This window comes from Athene cunicularia (assembly GCF_003259725.1).
Source record: "Athene cunicularia isolate RWA chromosome 14 unlocalized genomic scaffold, athCun1 chr14_part1, whole genome shotgun sequence".
Classification (NCBI taxonomy): domain Eukaryota; kingdom Metazoa; phylum Chordata; class Aves; order Strigiformes; family Strigidae; genus Athene; species Athene cunicularia.
The window spans coordinates 12,333,429-12,354,260 of record NW_020799118.1 but is presented as its reverse complement, the minus strand read 5'-3'; the positions used below and the strand labels follow the sequence as shown (position 1 = coordinate 12,354,260).

Sequence of the window (20,832 nt, the reverse complement as noted above, 5' to 3'; positions counted from 1 at the left end):
AGCCCCGGGCACACTACTTGTGCAAGGAGATTCAGAACCGTATTTAAAAATAGGCTAGAATATGTGCCACCAGTTTGGCAATTATGGCATCTCTTGAGGATCAAGAAGCATCAATTATTCAAATGAGAGCGCTTTTAGGAAAGTGTTTACGGCAGCTAGCACAAGAGCTCACCCTGTGCGGCGCTGGCAAGCAGCAGCTCCAGCTCCAGCTGGCCCAGAAGGCCCCTTGTCTTCTTGCACCCAGGCAAAGCCCACGTCAAGCTGGGGCTGTCCCTCCTGTCATCACGCAGACTGGTGTCCCAGACACTGGGGAGAACACTCATCCAAAGACAAGCCCTTCCCTCCAGCCCCCATACACAAGGGGGGAGTGCTCCTCACCCTCACAGACACCCCTCCCCTCTGTCAGGGGGCGTTACTTTGTCAGCATAGAAAAGCAAAGGTAACGAGGAGTAACTCGAACAAAGCAGCGGTGAGTAATACACAGGGTTCCAGTGACAACCTGTAGATGTGGGAGAACCAAGAGGCATCGATGGATTTGGTATCACGTTTGCAGCCACTGGCCAACAACTCTGACAAGTGTACCTGGAGTCATCACTTCCAAGTATCTGAGGGACACTGTTAGTGTGGGACACATGCAGTGACCAGCTGGGACTAATTAAACTACATGGAATTAAGGGCAATGATTTTCAGCACGAGCACCCACCTGAGGGTTTAACCAATTCTCACATTTCTGCTTTTGCTGTTTCATTAGACATCAGCATCAAGTAAAGCTTTATTTCTAGTTGAATGGCTGTGGGACAAGAAAGTATTATCCCTAAAGGAGTTTCTGGCTGGTTTTGTGCCCTGGTTAGAGCCATATTCATTGCTGGTAGGTAACAGAATAAACACTCAACATGAGCCTGCACCGCCACACCAGCCTTTTGTTTCCAGTCATTTCTGCAGACACTTCCTCACAACAGACCAAGCTGTGCAGATAGAAGACTGTACCTCGAAATAAACAAGTCAACCCCAAACTGCTCCCCAAAATGCAGAGGGTGAGCAGCTGAGGCAGCCCTTCGCCGCTGCCTGCCAGCCCACCAGGGAGCTGTAACCTCCCCAGCCGCTCCTTAGCGCCCGGCTGCACAGCAAGGCTTCTGCGGGCGGCGTTTTCCTAAAGGTGATGTCAAAAGACTGTTGTGCACAGAGAAACCTCCCCATTCTGCAGGGAGTAAACCCAGTGCAGGAGCTGCATGGCTGCTTCTGAAGAGATGAAGGGTAAAAGAAGGCTGTGTTGGAGGAAAAGCATCATGAGGGGTAGTGCTACTCGTATGACAGCAGCTGTTCTTCCATTTTTATAGGAAGAGGGAAAACGCTCTCCCCTCCTCTGGCAACCTGCACTGATTTACTGTTTCTGGAAATAGAAACATGCCTGGTACGATTCCGGGAGTGACACAGGGGGTGGGATGGCGGGGGGAAGAAAAGAATAAGAGCTTTCAATACACCAGGAATTCTGCTTTTGAAATCAGAGCATCGAAATCTCCCACCAACAACCATCTGCGCCGCTGCAGTCGCAGAGCACAGCCTCTACACCAGCCTTAGAGGCGGGGGGGGTGTGGAAATACATTAAGGCTGATTTATATGGCTGGCCTCATCCCTAAACAATTTGTTTCTAAAGGATTAACAAAGCAGATTGCATTAGCTCCGGTGGCCAAGCGCGTGCTAGTGGGAAACAGAATTCATTTGTTCAGGCTCCAGCATCAAAAAAAAAAAAAAAAAAAAAAAAAAAAAAAAAAAAAAAAAAAAAAAAAAAAATCAGCCAAAGGCTCAGACCTGGGTGTCACAAAGCAAAGGCATCCCTGCACCCGAAAGCCATCAGCCGCGCGGTGGCACTCCTCCTCCAGCACAGGACAAGGTGGGGACACCAACTGCAGCAGCCCTGGGAATAATGAAAGGCTGATTCTTGTCTTCCTCTGCAAGCTTGCTGCATTATTAAAAGGTAGCAGAAAGCGTCGTCAAGCATCTGCACGATACCGTGCGTGATCCGGGGAGGGAGGGGCCCCCTTTCCTGCGGGTGCACCATTCATCCGCATTTCTCCAGCCATTTTTCATTTGTGACAAGAACGCTCAGGTTGAATCTTGCAGCACCCAATTACAACTGAAAATTATTTCAAGCATGACGATAAGGAAAGACAGGTTACAAAACCAGAGTACACTACCACTTCTGCAGAAATCAGGCTGCCTAGGTAACTCCCACACTGTACGGTGCATTTTCTATGTCTGATTTGGTATTCAGGGTGCTTCAGTTAGTCGTCCCTTCTTCCTTCCCTGTTGCAAGCTGTCGCAGAAATCTCCTGATGTACAAAACTGCCTTGTGCTCTTCCAGTTTGTGTACAAAGCAAATACAATCCCACTGTCCTTTTGTTCAGCTGCTCTTGTAAAATGCTCATTTAAAAAACAAACGCACTTCCTTTATTTTCCTCCTATTTCTTCTGTTTATCAGATCACTTTTCACTTCTGCCTCAGGCCAGGTAGACACCTGTAACTCATTTCTAGAGCACAGAATCTAAGAGGTTAGACCCATCCAAGATTTTAACCACACTGCTAAAGTCGAAGAATGGACATCCGGATTCACATGGCTCCTACATCAATTTACACAGTACCTAACTCTTACATGTAGCTCCCTGTAGGTTCCACAAGGAAGGGAGAACAGCACTATTTTTGCTCATTTAAGGTCTATGTTCTGAACGGTTTTCTCTCAGGCTGCAATTCAATCCACAGCCCAGCCTCCCTGGAGCAAGATACAGCATGCGAGCAGCTACTGCTGGTACCTCAACAAGACAACACTGCACCGGAGGGGGAGAAAAGGAGCAAAATTACATTTGCAATAAAGCTGGTGCACCAAGTGCTGCAAGCTAAGGACACCGAGACAGAGGCTGCGATTCTGCAAGGAGGAGAAGAGTACGTGAGGAGTTAATACATGTGGGAGGATACAAGGAACCAATACCAGCCTAGCACATACCAGGAAAATGTGTTGTTTACTTAAAAAGGGAGTGCACTGCAGAAGTGCTCAATAGCAGCAGATCTATCACTCGATGCTGCCCCCAGCAGCAACCGTTTCTAACAGATGGTACATTTTTTGATACTGAGGTTCTCTCAAGTGTCATATATATATATATCTTTGGAAGGCAGCAGGGGAAAAAAACAAACCAAAAACAGCAACAACAAAACAAGCAATTTTGAGAAATTCAAACTTATTCACAAGATTTAAAAAAAGAACCAAGACCACTCTTACAGTATAAACACGCCAATTCATTCATTTTTACTGATGGTTGCATTTATGAATTTCATTCTCGTGAAAAAAAGGGAATAAAAGGAAAAAAATTAAGAAAATAGCTATTTATAGAAAACAAAACAAAAAAGGGCTCAAACAGAAAAGAATCTGTGCTGATGCTTTTGATGAGCAGTCCGATGGCATTAAACATTACCTGTGCAAGCAGGCATGCTTGAAAACCTCTTAGTACTGTAGCTTCAGTTCCACAATCCAGGATTTCTTTTATGGTTGTTGAAAAAAAAAGAGCCTAATAGTTTCATACTGTATTTATTTAATAACTAAAATTCACAAATAAAAAGATACTTGCAAAGTCCTTTAGTTGTGTCATCCCCTCCTCCTCCACTCTACTGCTTTCAGACCCATATGCATAAAAAATGGGCTTGGATTTTTAATTTTAACTGTTATATGATTGGTCGTTGGAGCTGAAGCACCAAATGGAGAAGATGCTTTATGGAGATGAGGGTATAGCCCCTTGCCTTCCCACACACATTTTGGAGGAACATAGGAGATGTACCAGTGCCCGGACTCCTCTGCTCCCATTCTCCCCACCCAGAGCATTCCTTTCATTTTATATTTCCTCTGTTATGTGACTGACTGTAGCCTCTTTTTTCCCCCTTTCTGTCCTGCGGGACTGCATACACGTTGGACATTGTTCATTTCCTACTCCGCCAGGCTTTGAGTCAGTGTCAAGTAGGTCCTGTTACAGCTCAGTGCTAGTTGTTTTTTAATGGGTCTTTTCATTTCAGGTAGGTTTGTGTGTCGATTCAGAAGGCTTGCTTATTTTCTTCCTTGCTTATATCTGACAAGCTGCTGGATAAGGCTATTCATACTCCAGGAACTGTTTGTGATAGAACAGCAAATATCTGCAAGAAAGCAGAGGTAGAGTTTCAGCTTTCTGCTATGCGTTGGAGCAGATTCGTATTTCCATTGATGCGATCATAAAAAATAAGGACTATTAATTTTGTTTTTCTTTTCAATTTGAAGCGATTCCAGGGACATGCCTGCAGTAACCATGGATGAGAAGGAGGGAAGCCAACTGACATAATTTTACCAACAACTGAGGAAACCGAACAGTTGTACATCAAACCTTCTTGTACAATCTCCTCAGAAGCCAAAAGCTCCAGAAGACTGGACCGTGTTGGTGCCCGGACGGGCAGCATCCATTCAACACCACTGTGACACAAAATACAACAGAGGTGCTTTAAGATGCAGCTGTTGCTTTGGAGTCACGTTACCAAAGAATCAGACACTTTGGATTACTGCAAACTGTCTGCCATTTACTGTTACGGAAGCAAAAACAAAGAACCAGGCATGTGGGTGAACACTCCTGTGTCCCCATCAAATCAAACTCAAATATCTCATGTCTCAATCTGTACTCAAATCTGGTGTTTTAGTAGGATGAAATTCTTCCCGTCCTTAATTACTTTATGTGTACTGCTACATAAGTGAGCCCAGCCCTCAAGCAGTACATGTCAGAGGGAAGTGGACTCATCTCTACGTACTCTTTACACGCCACACACTGACAGGGTCACTGCATGACTCTCTTAAAATGCTTCAAAGCACTTTTGAGACTTTCCAATTATTATCGTTCCATCTCATGCCCTATGGAGCTTCCCTTATACAATGCAGATCTACTTAGTGTCAGCCTTTTATCTGAACCGGGGAAAATGGATCAGAGCTCAAACCAGCCGTTAATGAGACGGAGGGGCAGCAGTTGTGGTGTGTATCTCGTCCTTGCCTACGGCAGTTTCTGCCACAGACATACCCCATCTGAGGGCCAGAGCTAGCCACTTGGTATTGAAGAAAAACAAACTCATTTTTCTGCTGGCCTCAAAGCAGAAGTTACCTTGTCAGATCTAAGATTCAGATATTATAGATTTCTGTACTTTCTGGTTCAAAAAAATGAAAAGGTGGGAAAACCTGTTAAAAAAATTACAAACTGAACATGCCTGCAGCAATCCATGGAAGTGTCAGGAATAATTAAAACGAGAACAGTAAAGGCTTGTCTTTCCAGTACCAAGTCCATTGCTGAAAATGCAAAATGAAGACTTCAGATTCTAAGTTACCCCATTCTTGAAAAATATACCAGTCCCTCAAAAGGGGAACACCAAGATGTCTCCTTCACAAACTACTGCTTGGCACTCCCAATACTTGTCTAATGCAAATACCTGACACCATAATGTCAATCTGAAATCAATTTTAAGCCATGAGCTAAGAAACAGCTTGTGTCCTATACCTGCCTCCCATATAGCCTTGCCACTCTCGTTCACAGGATTTTCTTAATGGTTTTTCTTCAAATCTTTTACACTCATAGTAATCCAAAGGTTCTGTAGACAAAGGCTGAATTTTGTCACAGAGGTAAATACTGCTCCTACACTGATGACCGTATCACTTTGGTTTGTAGAGTCCCTTCCATTAGGAAGCAAGAGCTTGGACATGAGCACCAGTTACAGACACTGGAGTCAGCTGATGTCCCTCGTCCCTCCCCTCTTCTTCCTTCAACAAATCCAGGATATAAAGCAACGTTCTGAAGCGCTGATATATACACAGAGAGACACATTAGATATTCAAAGTGAGAAATTAAGTCTTCTCTATGATGAAATGGTCTTAACTGGGTTAGGAAAACCCAATAAAGAACAGTTTCCCTTCCCCTTTCCAGTTCCCAACTTACCCTTCACTGTCTAGCACATCCTTAATGCTAGCCTTGGTGATAATGGCATCATCACACTTGAACCACTGGTCCTTGTGCTGCCGGATGAAGCTGGTATAGTGCCCACTCTCCAAGGTTCCCTGGTGATTAACTACTGCAAACAAGGAATACCTGGTACAGAAAAGAGTTAATGAATATGTGGATCAAAAGGGAAAAACCACCAGCATTTTAGACAAGCAGAAGCTCGTGTTCATGAACATACATAGCAATAGTAAAGGGTCTGACCCATCAATAAAACACCAGCTCTTAACATTAACTGGGAAGAGGGCATCCTTGCTCAGGAAAAAGAACCACATTTTTCTTTTTCTGTTTTGCTATTACTGCAACACTCCAGTCTGAGGACAGCTGTCAGCTTTACCAATACCGGCTACCAAAGATTTTTCTTCTAAAATAGATCAATATTGATGCATTCCTGAAGAGGAACACTGATTATCTAGTCTGATCTTCTATTTCCCTGAATTAGTCACTCTGGTGAACCAGAAAAATGCATCTGAAGTATGGGGATGGGGAAGGAGCTAATCTTAAATATAGCTGATCTTAAGTATTTCTAGTGATAAACTGCTGTACTGATTAATTGTCCTTAATCTGGAAAGTCTGTGTCTATTTTGAAATACTGAATATATTCAGCCTCAACTTCCAGCTTTCAGATGCTGCTGTGCATTCGCCTGCTAGCCTGAAAACTAGCAGACACATCTCTTCCAAATAAAGATACTGATAGACTAATCAACTTGCTCTTCACTTTTTTTTTCTTTTCTTAAAAAGGAGAAGACTGAAGTCTTGGCTCTTTTGTTGTAAGGTAAGATTCTGTTTCCAGTCTTAAAATATATCTGCAGCTCTTTTCCAAACATTCTCCACTCTCTAACTCTTTCTTAAAATGCTATCCTCAAAATGGGATACAAACACAGCTGCACAATGGCAAAATAATCTCTCTAATCTCACTTGATATTGTCCTGCTTATGTTCAAAATTCACAGAGCAATTTTTGACAGAGTGGTGCCACAACAAGGCACGGATTCAGTTGACTGTCTGCAGAGCCACTGATTTACAAAGTCACCCTCTTCCTACTGGAGTCCTTTAACCCAACTAGGAAGGACACCACTCTTTAGTCCTAGATGGAGGATTCTAAGAGCAGATGCCTCTGCTCTCATCACCTAATCCTCTTCATTGTTAACAACTTCTCCAACTTAAGTTGTCATGTGCAAACCTCAACAGTGATCAGTTGTGTTTTCTTTCAGATCTTTGCTAACACTATTGAACACCATACACCTAATGAATCAGTCACTACAGACCACACGTAACACCTGCCTGGTACCTTTTTGTATGACAACGGTACTAAAACCTAGTTTTGTACATCTACCTATTGTGCGATTCCAGCTTCTTAATGAAACTTTTCGTGCCAAATAAAGAGCTCTGAAGAATTTAAATACACGATGTCAGCACATGACTGCAGCAACCAAACTTGTAATCTGATTAAAAAAGTGAGGTTTGCGTGACCATCTCTTTGCCCGTGAAGCTATAGATTTTGCTTTCAGTTACACTCCCTTTACATTCTTGAGCAAGTCCCGTGTCAGCCTGTCATTTATTCTGACTGGAATCAATACCTGACTAAGAGACCCCAGAATTACTGGGGTCTCCTACTTGGGACTTTGAGTGTCAGTGTTCTATAAACTTTCTTTTGGTCCTCTGGAAGTCCCTTTGCTATTGAAACAGAAATACAATTATTTAAAGGAAATCTCCATCCTTTTTAATACTGTAACCATAGCTTTTAATTTTGCTTATAGACTAACTGCTGGGGTTATCACCTTCAGATCTGAATGTCAGCTGCCACAAACCCAGGGAAGGGTAAGGCAATTATAGTGAATGAAACTTTATTTTTCAACAGTTCAGACTTACTGTGCTGTCAAATATGGTAATGCACTTCGCACTGCAGGATATACAGCAGACTGTGTATCTCCTTCTAGAAGCCAACTACCTTTCACAATAGGAGTCATGGAATGTACCACTTACTTATTATCATTGTTTAGACTATCCGTCGGCTGCTGGTATTGCCCGTTCATTCTGCTCTCTTTACTGCAACACACACACACACAAAAATCCAGTCACTTAAAGCAGTGGCTTCCCAAAGCAAAGATATAGGTTTTACATGACACAGCCTGTTTGCCAAATGCAGGTCCTTATTCAAAAGCACAATGCTGCTTAGCAGCAGCAAAGGGCTGCTGATTAGGATGCTAAAGATGCTTTATTTGTTCTCGCAGCAATGCTACATAAGAAACACCATTTCTCCTCCTGGTCAAGGCTTCAGTGCTGCAAATACCGATCTGTTTGCATCAAATATCCAAAAAAGCTTAAAAGCAGGTTAAGAAAATATTTGTATTTTAAAACATGGAAAAAATATCTAATTACATCAATCTTTTATTCTGTGATGGGTCAATCATCCTGGCTCTGACTTGTAAATTCATTTTGTGTTTTGACAGCAGCAACAGGATTATGCTGTTGATTTCATAGCCGATGAAATTCAGATTACTGAGTTATGCCTGCTGATTATCCATCTCTATTCCATTATGCTTGATACCTTTCATCAGCAGAGCCTGTTCCTCTGTGGTGAATTCTCCATGGATAGAACAGGGAATTCTCAAAATCTCCAGAATATACTGGAAGAAACCATATATTCTTAACATAGCACTATTTAACAGAGCTTCAGGGCTCTCCTTTCTCTCCTGGCAGAAGCATCTACTTTTCTCCAGGGAGGGTGGGGTGGGCGAAGCTTGAAATTACTAGTAAAATTTTAACATCAAATAGAGCCCTGTGTTAAGAGATGCCACCTTTTGGGGCTTTCAGCATTGCTTCAGATATGAATTAAACCTGAATATCCTCTTGTATATTTGAACGGAATACCTGACAAATACTCGTTAACTGAGCTAATTAAAATCCTTTCATAAAGGTGTATTTATATAAATGTCACGTCTTTCACAAACCTGGGAGGTGGGAGAAGTCTTAATTGTTTCTGTTTAAAATAGGTATTTCTAATTGGTATTTAATCTGGACTATGTTTTTAGTTCTTGCATTATTCTCTAAAAAGAAGTTGAAAATCCAGATTTGCATGTATGCAGGAATAAAGAGGAAGGATTTTTATAACTTCAGAAATACTAGGTTAGGCATTGGGTTGTGTCTAGTCTGCCTAATTACACAAGATAACTGGTGGGTGGGGACTCAGGTGATGGGGCCAAAGCAGAGATCTGAAGGCATGGTGGATCTGAGTTTATAAATTTAACATGCAACCAGAAACATAACACACATTAATTAAAAAAAAAAAGTTAATGTTTAAAAGCCTTTTTTTTGTGGCACACAAAACCCAACAGTTTATCTGAAAATTAGTTTAGAAAAGACGCACATTTCAAGGAGAAGCTTACAGCAGAAGTGTCATTATACATACTGTCTATAACCTTGATTCAACGATGTTTCATGAAGCACATGTATGAACTGGTAAACAGTTCTGTCCAGGTCTTTAGGGGATTTTGAACTTGGTACACACCTGGAAGCCATGAATGGTGTCATGTCCAGCTCCAGCGGAAATGAGACATACGTAGTGATCTTTCGCCTCAGTTTGGCTGAGTGTTCAAACCGCTGGAGACAAAGTGGAAGAATTTTTTTTTTTTCTTTAGAGAAAGACTAAGTTTTGTCTTTTGTAAATGTCCTAAGCTTAGGAACAGTAACATGAAAGCATATTAGCAGTCAGTATCCAGGGACATCTCCAAATTTTTTTCTACCGACTATCTGGGCTGGGAACCCTAACATAAATGCTAACACATTTCTACCAAGAAAATAAACAGCAATTTGCAGGCAAAAAATACAGTATTAATTAGACTGTTTACCTTAATATCTATACACTGAAACTTATTCCCAACTGACATTAAGGAAAAGATATATTAAACAGAGAGAGCACAGACAGCCTTTACCCAAACCAGTGTGAATTTGTACTACGCACTATTCAAATACATGGCTGCTGCCTACACTAACACACCAAACTGGTGACAATGAGAGCTTGCCATCAGATTCACACACTTAATCCACCCATCCAATCATCTCAAGTGACAGGAGTCAAGCCTACACAGGAATATGAATTCAAATTAAAGCAAAAATGGAATATGATAACAAAAAATCCTTGTCCCTCCACCAAAAGAGGAGTCTGCAATACCCACCATCCTCTCCTCATCTTCTCAACCGAACATTAAATGGAAACAGGAACAAATACCAGAAAGAGATGAATGAGTTTCTATTTAAAGGCAGCTTCTCTCTCCATTTCTCAGAAATTCTGCTCTATTTACACTTCAAGTTAATTATTTTCCAATCGTGGTGCCATAACAATTCCCTAGCAACAGATCCAGACGTGAAGAGCTGAGACTTCTGTAATCCTTATCTTTTGTGTTTCTTTTTTTGCTCTAACAAGAAATGAAATCTGCATGTTGCATGGACAGGACAACACAATCACTTAGGAAAAGTAATTTATTTTCAAAAAAATCTTTAGCCACTCTGGATAACACAAACACTGAACTGAGTGTAGAAAAAGAGTTGAGCACATTTACATTGCCTTGCCCAAAGAGCAGAATCACCTAGGTATATCTTGCCAACTACTCTGCATTAATAAAATAAAAACAAAAATAAAAAGAGCCCCACATCCCCAAAACTCCCCCTAGAAGCCAAGTAGCCAGCCAAGCACTCCTGAAACCTGCAAAAATGTTCTTCAAGACAACCACAAACAGCCAAAGAACAGCAAAGGAACTGTGCTACTATCTATTCCAGGCAGGCTAATATCTTTGGCATATAACATCGCTTATCATCTTGGTTAAAACTCAAGATGCAACTGAAGAACTGCTGATATATGGTGAACAACTGAAGGCATGACTGTCCCAGACTGTCTGAAAAGGCCTGTAAATTACAAAAGAGGGAATTCTTTCCGCCTGTAACACCTTTTTCTAGTAGAAAGCAGAACGGATCTTTTCTCATGAATACAGAACTTCCTATGGTTTTCTGTTTTCATGTCAAGACCTCTGCATTTCATTAACAAGCTTCTCTCTACAAGCCAGATTTTGAAAATAAATTTTAAATTGCTGCTAGTCTGGATGCAGAGTTGCTATGTAATTAACAATTTGCAACTACAATAATTTCTGAACGCAGTCCATGACTTGCTCTGTGAGACCATGACACTACAGTTAGACAGATTAGATTTTCCAGTATTAATGTACTGACCTAGCTTAGAGGGCTACTGGAAAATAAACCAGAAAAACTGCCTGCATGTTACAGCAAAGTTCAGCATGTGCTTTGCCATGACAGCTACAATATAAAAGCCTAATTCCAACACCCGGGTGTTTACCAAAGTTCAAAGCCTAGAAAGCATCTAAGAATTGAACACTGGAAGGAAGCCTCTGAAGCAAAAGGCTGCAGTGTGTGTTCTTGCAATTCACCATTCTCCAACTGGAAGGAGAAACAATACAGCCTTTGTTTGTATACACAGCATACAGGCTGCTGTTTTAAAATCTGTTTCCAGTTACCACAGTGGTAGGTGAAATGCTGGGTTTTTATGTAGCTTAAGTGACATTAGTATCAGATTTTGTTGTTCTGTCCCAGGAGATACTCAAGACCTTAGAGGTCTGCAGCTGAAAAGCTTAGGCAAGTAGACCACAGATGCAGTTAAATTACTTTGGTGGCTGCTTCTACAAAGGCCTGGGGATCACTTTTCAAGGACCCTTTGCCTCTTGACACAGAATGAACTTCATCATCTGCAATAGCTGCCTACCTTACACCACAGTCATATTTATATTTAAGACAAGTTATACAGGACTAAACTATCTGAGGGCACCAACTATGACATTATCTCCCATCACTGCATCTGACAATCTGGATTGGAAGTGTTGAAAACTGCATCACAGTTGGGAAGATACAAGAAACCTTCTCCACTGCAACCGGTAACTTTTTCATGCTTCTCCTTCAACACAGAGCTCCTGTGTGGCATTCTTCCAGGAAAAGTGTAAGGTAAAAATTTTACCATTATGATAGGTGTTACTGGAGATTGGTTTCTATGCTGGTTCAGGTATTGTACCAGCCTTCCCTTTTGTTTCTAGATGCTGATCAGTTAGGTTCCCACAGACATACCGCAAAGCTACATTATAGATAATGTAATACTATCTTAATAGGAAATCTAGCTGGGCATGCAAGCTGTTCTTTATATTCATTTGTATCACTAAAAGATTAGCAAGTGAAAGCCAGAAGCATGTCCAGGAATTTAGCTCATCCTCTCAGAGAGGAATACATGTCCTCTGCTCTGTCTGCCCCCTGTGAACTTACTTTGAGATGAAAACAGGCCACAATGGGTAACTTCTTCATAGTGAGTTGTTTGGTAGATTCCTGGTAGCTATGGCAACCACTACATTTGATTTTGGCACTGCTTCCTAGATGTTCTGGCCTTGTAAACCTGAAAAAAATATTAAAAAGCAAAGGGATGCACAAAACGATCAGACCATTTTCCACACATGCTGAAAACACTTCTTTTACTTGTGGGTCACTGGCACCACAAGAGGCAGAATTTATGGCTTTTAAGTGTCATTTTGAAAAACCCAACACTTACAATAATGTAAGCTGCGATGGTTCAGGTATCCAAATCTGACATTTATCATTACTCTACTTGGGAACATTACACTGAAATGCATCAGTGTCTGAGAAAGGAGATAAATGTTAGTTCGTCTCCTACAACAGAACAGCTAATTTTAATTCAGAAAGCAAAAAATCTTTTGTTTTCAAAAAGAAAAACATCGATATGGATGTTCTGAAGCAAGATGACATGACTTCTGTGCTTGGCTGCATGCTATCTGCAGGACACTCTTCAAGCTTGTAGCCCTCCAGGGCTAGGATCAAAGCTCTGAGATGGAAAGGGCTGTAAACACAAAGTCCTTTTCAAAATACAGATATCTTCCAAGAAAACCCAAGTGTTGACAACTAGAAAAATCTCTTTCAAAATTTTCAGACGGAACTGCTCAAGGGAGCTATAGGAAGAGAATGTTACAGAACTGGGGACTGCTTAGAGAAAATATACTACCTCTGTGTTCTCACAACACACTAAAGCAAAATATCTCTCACTTTTTCAGAAACTGTCAGCACAGAGAAGGCTAGGAGGATGGACTGCTAAGTCCTTCCCTCCAAATTTAGACTTCCATGGGGCAAATAAATCATCCCTCCAGAAGCTGCTTTATAACTAGAATTTTTGCGATTAAATATTTTGAAATATAATTGAACATTTTACATTAATGCACACTAAGCACGTGAGGGCAATGTGCTATCAGCGTGTCACTCACCCTACCCAGCCTCATTCTGTTTATGGCATTAAATAATCATCACAGCCTCTTGGTCTTCCTTCTTGTTTGATTAACAAGATTTCCTTTATCTACCCTATGGTTTTGGGTTTTTTTTCAATTTTTTTTTTTTCTTCTCTGAAGGCTGTAAAAAAGGTTTATAGATTTGTTGTTATTGTTGTCAGGAGCGCCTACATTCTTCTGGTTTTTGTCATATTCCAGCTCAATCCTTCCTTCTTCAAGCCAACTTTAAGTCGTGTGGCCACACGGGTTGATAGGAAGTCACACACCTTCCTTGTTTGAATCTAATATTCAACCTGCCTGCTAACTTTTGGGTAAAAACCTAGACCCATCTTCTGTATCCATCAGAGTTCAAGTTCTTTCCAAAATCCATACTCTTTGAGAGTATCTTTGAACCTAGATGCTTTTGCTTCCCTATCATCATCTCTCTCTGATTCTACTAATCCCCATGTTGAAGAAAAATCACCAAAATGTGACCAGATTTGCCTCTTGATGCACCCCTGCATTAGCAATATCTCAGTTGTACCAATTCCCTTGTTTTCTTAAAATTATTGATCTTAGAAGTATCAAGAAAGTTAGAAATCAGATGTCAGAGGCTATGAATTTCTATTTCAGGAGGATTAGCTTTGCCCCAGGCTACAGGTAACCTCTTCCTCAAATATTTTGAGCAAATATCTACATTTGCCACAAAAGAATGACTTTCAGATCTGCTGAAAAAACTGAGTTAACTGTATGTGAAGCTGTAACATTTTCTCCAGTTACCTGTTTCCAAGACGCCCAAGTTTCCTGCTCAGAATTATCTTTTCTTTTTGAAAGTTCCATTCCTTTATTCCTTAATGCCATCCCTGCAACTAAGCTTGCAGTAGCTGACCCTCGACTGTTTACAGCAAAATCAATATGATGTCTGCTGTCATAATTTAGACAAATATTAAATGCACTGTGAACTCTTTTTATGTGCTTGCTTAGCTAACACAACGAAGAACATGAAGACAGACACTAGTGGTTTAAATCATTTAAATCCACACTGCCTGGCAGCAGCCAATGTACAATTTGTTTCACTTTTGCATCGTTGTGGCAACTGGTTTTGATTGCTTATTGTTAGGCCTACTGTTGCTCTGAGCCTTCTTTGCCTTCTTGCTTTCTCTTATGCAAAAAAAAAAAAAAAAAAGTAAAAAAATCCTGTTTGGGGATAACGCCATGAAAAAGAATCACTTACTCCCATTGTTCAGTGCCACCTGGAGAACAGAACGAAGCCAAATTCCTTTTACCCCACCAAAACGATATTTGTCTCGTTTCATACCTTCGCAAGCAGTCTGTGAGAGTGGTGGTGCCTGATACATGGCTTTCCCCATTTACAACACTGCCATCACTCCCCGGACTCAGTGGCCAGAACGGGGTGGAGGAGCCTGGCAAATCCAAACTGATGTCCCAAAATGGGTCTATCGTTGTGGAAACGCCACTATGAAAAACAAAAAACAGTTTAATACATGTTTAAAGGAAGTATTGTTAAGTCTTGCTCACTTTACAATGCACATCAGATACTTACTTTTAAGAACTACGGGATCTACATCACCCCTAGAGGGCACTCAAAGATGACAGAAAATACAGTTGCTCCAGAGTGTTTTCCCACAACCGATTGTTTTTTTGTGTATTTAAAAGCCCTGTGTTTTAGGAAACGTATGTGATGTACTAAATGCAACATACATGCATTTAACACATTCTCCCACTACTACTGGGGCCCTGTAACTCGAAGTTAACAAGTAGAGTTACTCAGAGATAGAGGTACTGGCCATACAACCGACCAGTATAAACCAGCTAACCTCTACGATAGCTACGTGCAAGCCAACAAGTTTAGAAGCATGGTTCTCTGGTCAAGACATGGATGATGTTCCTTAAGGATACTTCGATAAAGACAGCTCCAAATACTTTTTCTATACAGTAGTGCACTGAATTAAGCTTTGCAAGTTCATATTATAATGCATCTCCTACAGTATTTGGAATTCGAGAGACCAAAGAACAACTGCATCAAGAAGTAGCGTATGTTCTCAATCAGATTTCTCTACAAGACAGTTGAAGACAATCCAACTGCTAGACTAGAGAAAGATTCTCAAAATTTTAACTTGTATTGACTCAAATCTTTTCTTTCAGCATTTATATTTTCAAGAGAACTCCAGAACTTCAGGGGTCTAATCCCCTAGTTTGGAAGCATTTTCTGTTTGTACTTGTTATGCTTTTTTTTTTTTTTTTTTTTTTTTTTTTTTTGAGTTCTCTCTTCTAGTATCTCACTCTGCAATCTCATTAAGCCTACAATATTCTACTTTTTTTTTCAGATTTGTTTGTACAAAAGTTGACAATTTTCAAAAGAAAACTTTTGTTAAAATTTCATCAATGCTAATATTGTGTCATAGTACATCAAGCTTTTCATTATCATATAAGGATTCTGTGGCTCTACCAGGCAAAGAATAAAATTTCATGTGTTTTCCTTACAGTAAATCTTCTGCAAATCTCTCCAGGAAACCAAGAATAAAAGCAGATTCAAACAAACACAGCACAACAGTCCATCTGCAGGACAGCATGCGTAATTATAAAGAACTCAGGCCAGAACAAAAAACAAGAACTCTGACTTCTGCACTATGGCAACACCAAACATCTTGAAAGAGAAGTCAACTTGCTCCAGTACAGAGTGTAGAACAACAAATACATTTTTCCTTACTCTTATAAAACATTCACTTGCTAGTACCTGAGATGACATTAGGTATCAGCCTCTTTGAAACCTCTCCTCATGATACAGGAGGCTCCTAACTGAAGGAATACAGCTGGATGTTGGAATTTTCTTCAAATGTAGTGGCATTAACATACTTTCAAAACCAGAGAGATATTGGAAGTCTTTTCCTCATAAACTTGGAAAAGAATAACCTTTTACAGACTAGTAAAAAGTTTGTGTCCATAAGCCTGTATTACTTTCCAGATAACTTTTTTGATATGTCTTAATATACAACAGTTAACTGGTAATTGATTGCATTTACTTCTTCCCTTGCTGGAGTTTTGCTGGTATTTTATTGGTATTCAAAAATGAAAAAATTCAGTACACTGTTGCATTGGGAAGTGGAGAGATTGAAATCAGAGTTCAGAATCAGAAAAAAATTACTTACTGGCAGACTTGACAGGTAACATCAGACTGCAGTCCGCCTGTGAAGATTTGGTCTATGATGCAGTTACAGTGGTTGGGATTGTTGGCCTTCTTCCCATTATCATCACCTGGAGGAATGCAAACACAGACTCAGAAGTCGAAAACCCTCCAAGTGGTTTGTCTTGGACTATGTCTCCATTAACTCTTTATGACGCAAACTTATAAACACACTGCACGTTCACATGAACACTACAGAACCCTGAAAATGCCGTGCATTGAAGAAAAAACAAGGAAACAAGAACAGAACTCTGGAAAAAATAAAAAAAGATAATCAGAAGGTGACTAAATGGAGTCAACTTCTGTAGAGCTGAAGCTTTAAGCCATGTCGGCTGTTTGCCAAACCCTTTCTCAGGGTATCTACCGCCCTATCTCCGTTTGCACTATCTCGTATACAGATCAGTTCCTCAGACAAAGGAGTGGCCGAGGTGGTTAATGAAAGCTAATATTTAAACTTCACTTGGAGCACTGCTGTGTAACATTTGTATCTAAACAAAGGGGCAGTTCTTTACCATCGAAGCCTAGCTTATGCTTAGGCAGAGTATTCAATAGCACATTATTTTCCTAAATGAACAGAGGAGAAACATCAGCAAATGCTACTTTTTAATTCTATCCCAGTCAACTTCTGAGACAAGAGTGAGGGGAGGAGGTTTGCTAAGACCCATTAACCTCCAGCCTCCTGTTCTGTCAACATATACATTGTACTTTCTGTTCAAAGTTTTCACCAGTGAGAAAATGAAAGATGCCCTTATCTGAAGTGGGAAGGTAAGTGCTGTGTCTTCCTCCACCTTCTCCAGAGCCATGGCAATCCTCTAAATTCCCAAAGGGCACAATGAACCCATAGCCATCTTCTAGGCATTATAAATTGTCACTGCAGGTCTCTGGAGCACAGCAATTTTTGTGATTTGAGTGCTGCGATTAGGCCAATTCAGCTTTCTTAGACCAACCAGAGCATTAAACAGCCACAAATTTCTTGATGCAGCTCTCAGCTTTGAGGCATTCTCCTTCCACTCCTCATAAGTGAACTAGGAGTGATAGACTACTGCTTTGATTTCCAAGACTGTGCTGCTTGTTTTCCTTGGGCAGTATAGATGCAATTGGTTTTGCTTTGTAAACAGAGATGCACACACAAACTATTTCACAGCACTAGCTGATTATTTTGTGAAGTGCATCTTAAGATGTCTTTCAATCTCCTGCAAGACACTGCTAAGATATAATTAAGTTTTGCCAGGTTTCCTAGTATCTTTAACTTACTAGGAAGTATTTCATTTCTGAAACTGACTCCTCAAATCACAGCTATTACTCAAAACCAATTAATTTCTAGTTAATTATGTAAAAAAACCCACCTGAAGAATCTAGAAGTAGAGGGTAAAACCCCACCCCTTTTCTTATGGCTCTAAGGCATTCTAGCTGGAGTCTTCTTGCAGCAGGAAGGAATAAGACTTTTTTCCAATTAAGCTTTGTAAGTTTGTTGAAAAATACTATATAAACTGACAAATGTTCCACCTTATACTAAGTGTGGAAAGGCAGACATAGGTGATACCTACTAAGCTGCAATGGGCCACTTCAGTTAATTAGATCCTAAATGCCTCAGAAAAGCTCTCACTCAGCTGCCTGCTTTGGAAACTTTTGTTTGAATTGTCAAGAAAAGCATATTGTTTCCTTGAAATGGCTCTTGAACAAAACGCTTTAAAATTAGATTTCAAATGTACGAGGTTCAAGCTGGGGGTTATCAGACCCAGTCTGAGGTGTTTCTTGATGGGAATTTCAGCTAAATCTTATTGAACTTAAGATCTTTCTAAGGTCTCAATTATGCTAGGCTAATGAATACAGCATACAGTACAGAGACTGTACAAGACTTTCTTCACCTTAAATAAAAAAAGATCACTTATAAGCCTTAAAGACTGCATGTGGATTTTCAAAAAAGAATTTAATGGGTTTTATCCTTGTTTTCAAGACTCCAGTTTTGCTTTTTAAAGGAACACGCAACTGCCACAATCTTGTAATCTCACCATTTGAAGCATTATCTCCCTCTGGTTTGGGGGGTGGCAGGAGCAGAGAACAGTGTCTAAGAGATTTTCACTGGACCACAGGTAACATCCCTGTTGGACAGCTTTAATAGACAGCCATTTCCGCCTACGGGAGAGAACGCATACTCCCTTTTCAATTATACAAGTCAATTAGGATCAGTGACGAGAGGGTCTCAAAAGAATATTCTGTGAGCTTGTTCCCAGCAAAACAGAATGGCATTACCCACTCAACATTATTTCCCATGACATTTGGTTGGAGAGGAGGGGAAAAAAAAAAAAGTAAGATTACCACCTACTCACACTTGTCAATATGTAACAGATGCTGAGAGGAGGTATATTATGCAGCTGAGAACTAGAAGCTGCTAGATTGTTGTGCTCAAGTTAAGGTTCCCTTCAACATTTCTGTCTTACCAAGTAGGTTTTAGTTTCATACATTTTTGTTTTTAAAGCTGGTCATAATTCCTACCGGGGAAATCAGCAGCTTCTTGTAAGAGACTGTCAGCACAAAGCTAAAACCAAACTTGAAAACACATCTATGTATACACTAATGTAATTATGAGAATGAAAGAAGATTGAGTTTAAAAGTTTGGATTCAAATTAAATGCAACTCTCTTTAAAAAAAACCATGTTACTACTGCATCTGTGCAATAATTAAGCATATTAACTAGGCATTTAATATACTACCAAAAGGTAAATCATACAGAGCAACTTTAAGAGCAGATTTTTTTTTTTAACATTCCTTTTGGTTTTGAAATAAAGAAGTTTTGCCTTCAACTTCCACTATGTATTTTAAATGAGAAAAAGGAATTAAAAATTTGCCAGATTTTAAAAGGGGCATTTATCAAAACAAGACATTTACGTTAACTTTTCTGCTTTACTTTGGGTCCCAGTGTTCTGAACACGTGCTTGTTATTCTTTATGACAAAACAGTGTACACACAAATTTATATGGATCATAGCAGATGACATGTTTCACAAGCATATGCTTTATCTGTTCCTAAGAATATCATGCAGAATTCAGAGCAGGGTAGTGTTTTACTCCCAAATCTCAGCACAGCATTCTTTTTCTGTCATCAAGCACCAGGCTTCAGATTTGCTTTGTAGCAGTCCTTGTTAAAGATGAATGCAAAATGCTTCATGAAAACCAGATAAATGAGGAATAATCAGCTTTAAAGCACTACTCTTCTTTCGTTAGACAACTGAGTAACATTCCCTGAATAAAGTTTGGGTTTAAAATATAGGATTACTTCAATTTTTTTATCCTTTTTTTTGTACCTTTGTGTACAAATGTCCATCTCTGCCACTCCCTGCTGCTTGACTGTTGTTGCTCTTGCAAAAAATAAAAAAAAACACAGCCAGTGATTTCCCTGGGCTGAACATTAACTTTTGAATTGCAGTCTTGCTCCATACAAGATAATTGTAATTCTGGTCTAAGTTTGAATATGTCCAAGACAAAGTTAGTAAACTACAAAGTTTATTGGAACCTCACTGTCATGGGAGTTTGAAGAATTATTACTCTGAATTACTTTCAGAGCACTGACAATTAAGATGTATCTCTCAGGTTGACTAAAAGCTGACCTAATACATTATAGACCGGGCAGAAACACCTATTTATATTCCTCTAACAAATGAAGAGCCCTGGAACTCCTGAAGGATCCCACATGAAGAGTGGGGTGTACTTTGTACTTGTTCTTCATAGATCCTAAGCAAATATACAAGCAGCAACAGATCAATGTCTGATCATTTTCAGCATTTTCTATGATCCAAACATATTCAGAGACCAAAAATCAAGCTTGCTGTGCATTTTAAAGATCAAAGGCTATACATGCCGAAGTCCAGGTGAATGGTCCCACACTACTACGAAGAAGGTGGCCATTACTTACACAGCAGGGCTGTTTAAAGTATTACTCTGGTGAAGAAGTTACTACCCAATGTAGAGTAAACTCCGAGTCTCATTTGGAAGCTTCTGTGGTGAGAAGGACCACAAATACCAATGAGACTGCAGAACTGTGAGCCCTATCAACCCAGCAAGAGAGACCGGAATAGCACAAAAAGCAGGTACAATTTTAAATGTCATTTATAGCAGCAATGTTGGAAAAATAATTCAGATTCAAGAAAGCTCTTGCTTTTTTAGTTGGAGTATGCATTTGAGGACAGACCTTGTGCACACTCTGGGTGCATAGTGGAGAAAGACTGGTAAATAATAGCTTAGCTCTTCCCCCCCCCCCCCCCC

The 20,832-nt window shown here is 40.2% G+C and overlaps 1 protein-coding gene across 2 annotated transcripts in view; it reads right to left on the bottom strand.

The window, feature by feature from the left end:
• Positions 1-3,270: 3,270 nt before the first annotated feature.
• The window catches only part of USP22 (ubiquitin specific peptidase 22), a 70,987-nt gene continuing 53,425 nt past the window's right edge, over positions 3,271-20,832 (bottom strand). For both annotated transcript variants that reach the window (XM_026858937.1, XM_026858938.1), the window contains 7 exons: positions 16,536-16,641; positions 14,684-14,842; positions 12,362-12,488; positions 9,552-9,643; positions 8,027-8,089; positions 5,982-6,131; positions 3,271-4,173 (listed from right to left, as the gene is read on the bottom strand). In XM_026858937.1, the coding sequence (XP_026714738.1) occupies positions 4,131-4,173; positions 5,982-6,131; positions 8,027-8,089; positions 9,552-9,643; positions 12,362-12,488; positions 14,684-14,842; positions 16,536-16,641 (740 nt within the window). In that variant the 3' untranslated portion in view covers positions 3,271-4,130. The remainder of the gene's footprint in view (positions 4,174-5,981; positions 6,132-8,026; positions 8,090-9,551; positions 9,644-12,361; positions 12,489-14,683; positions 14,843-16,535; positions 16,642-20,832) is intronic.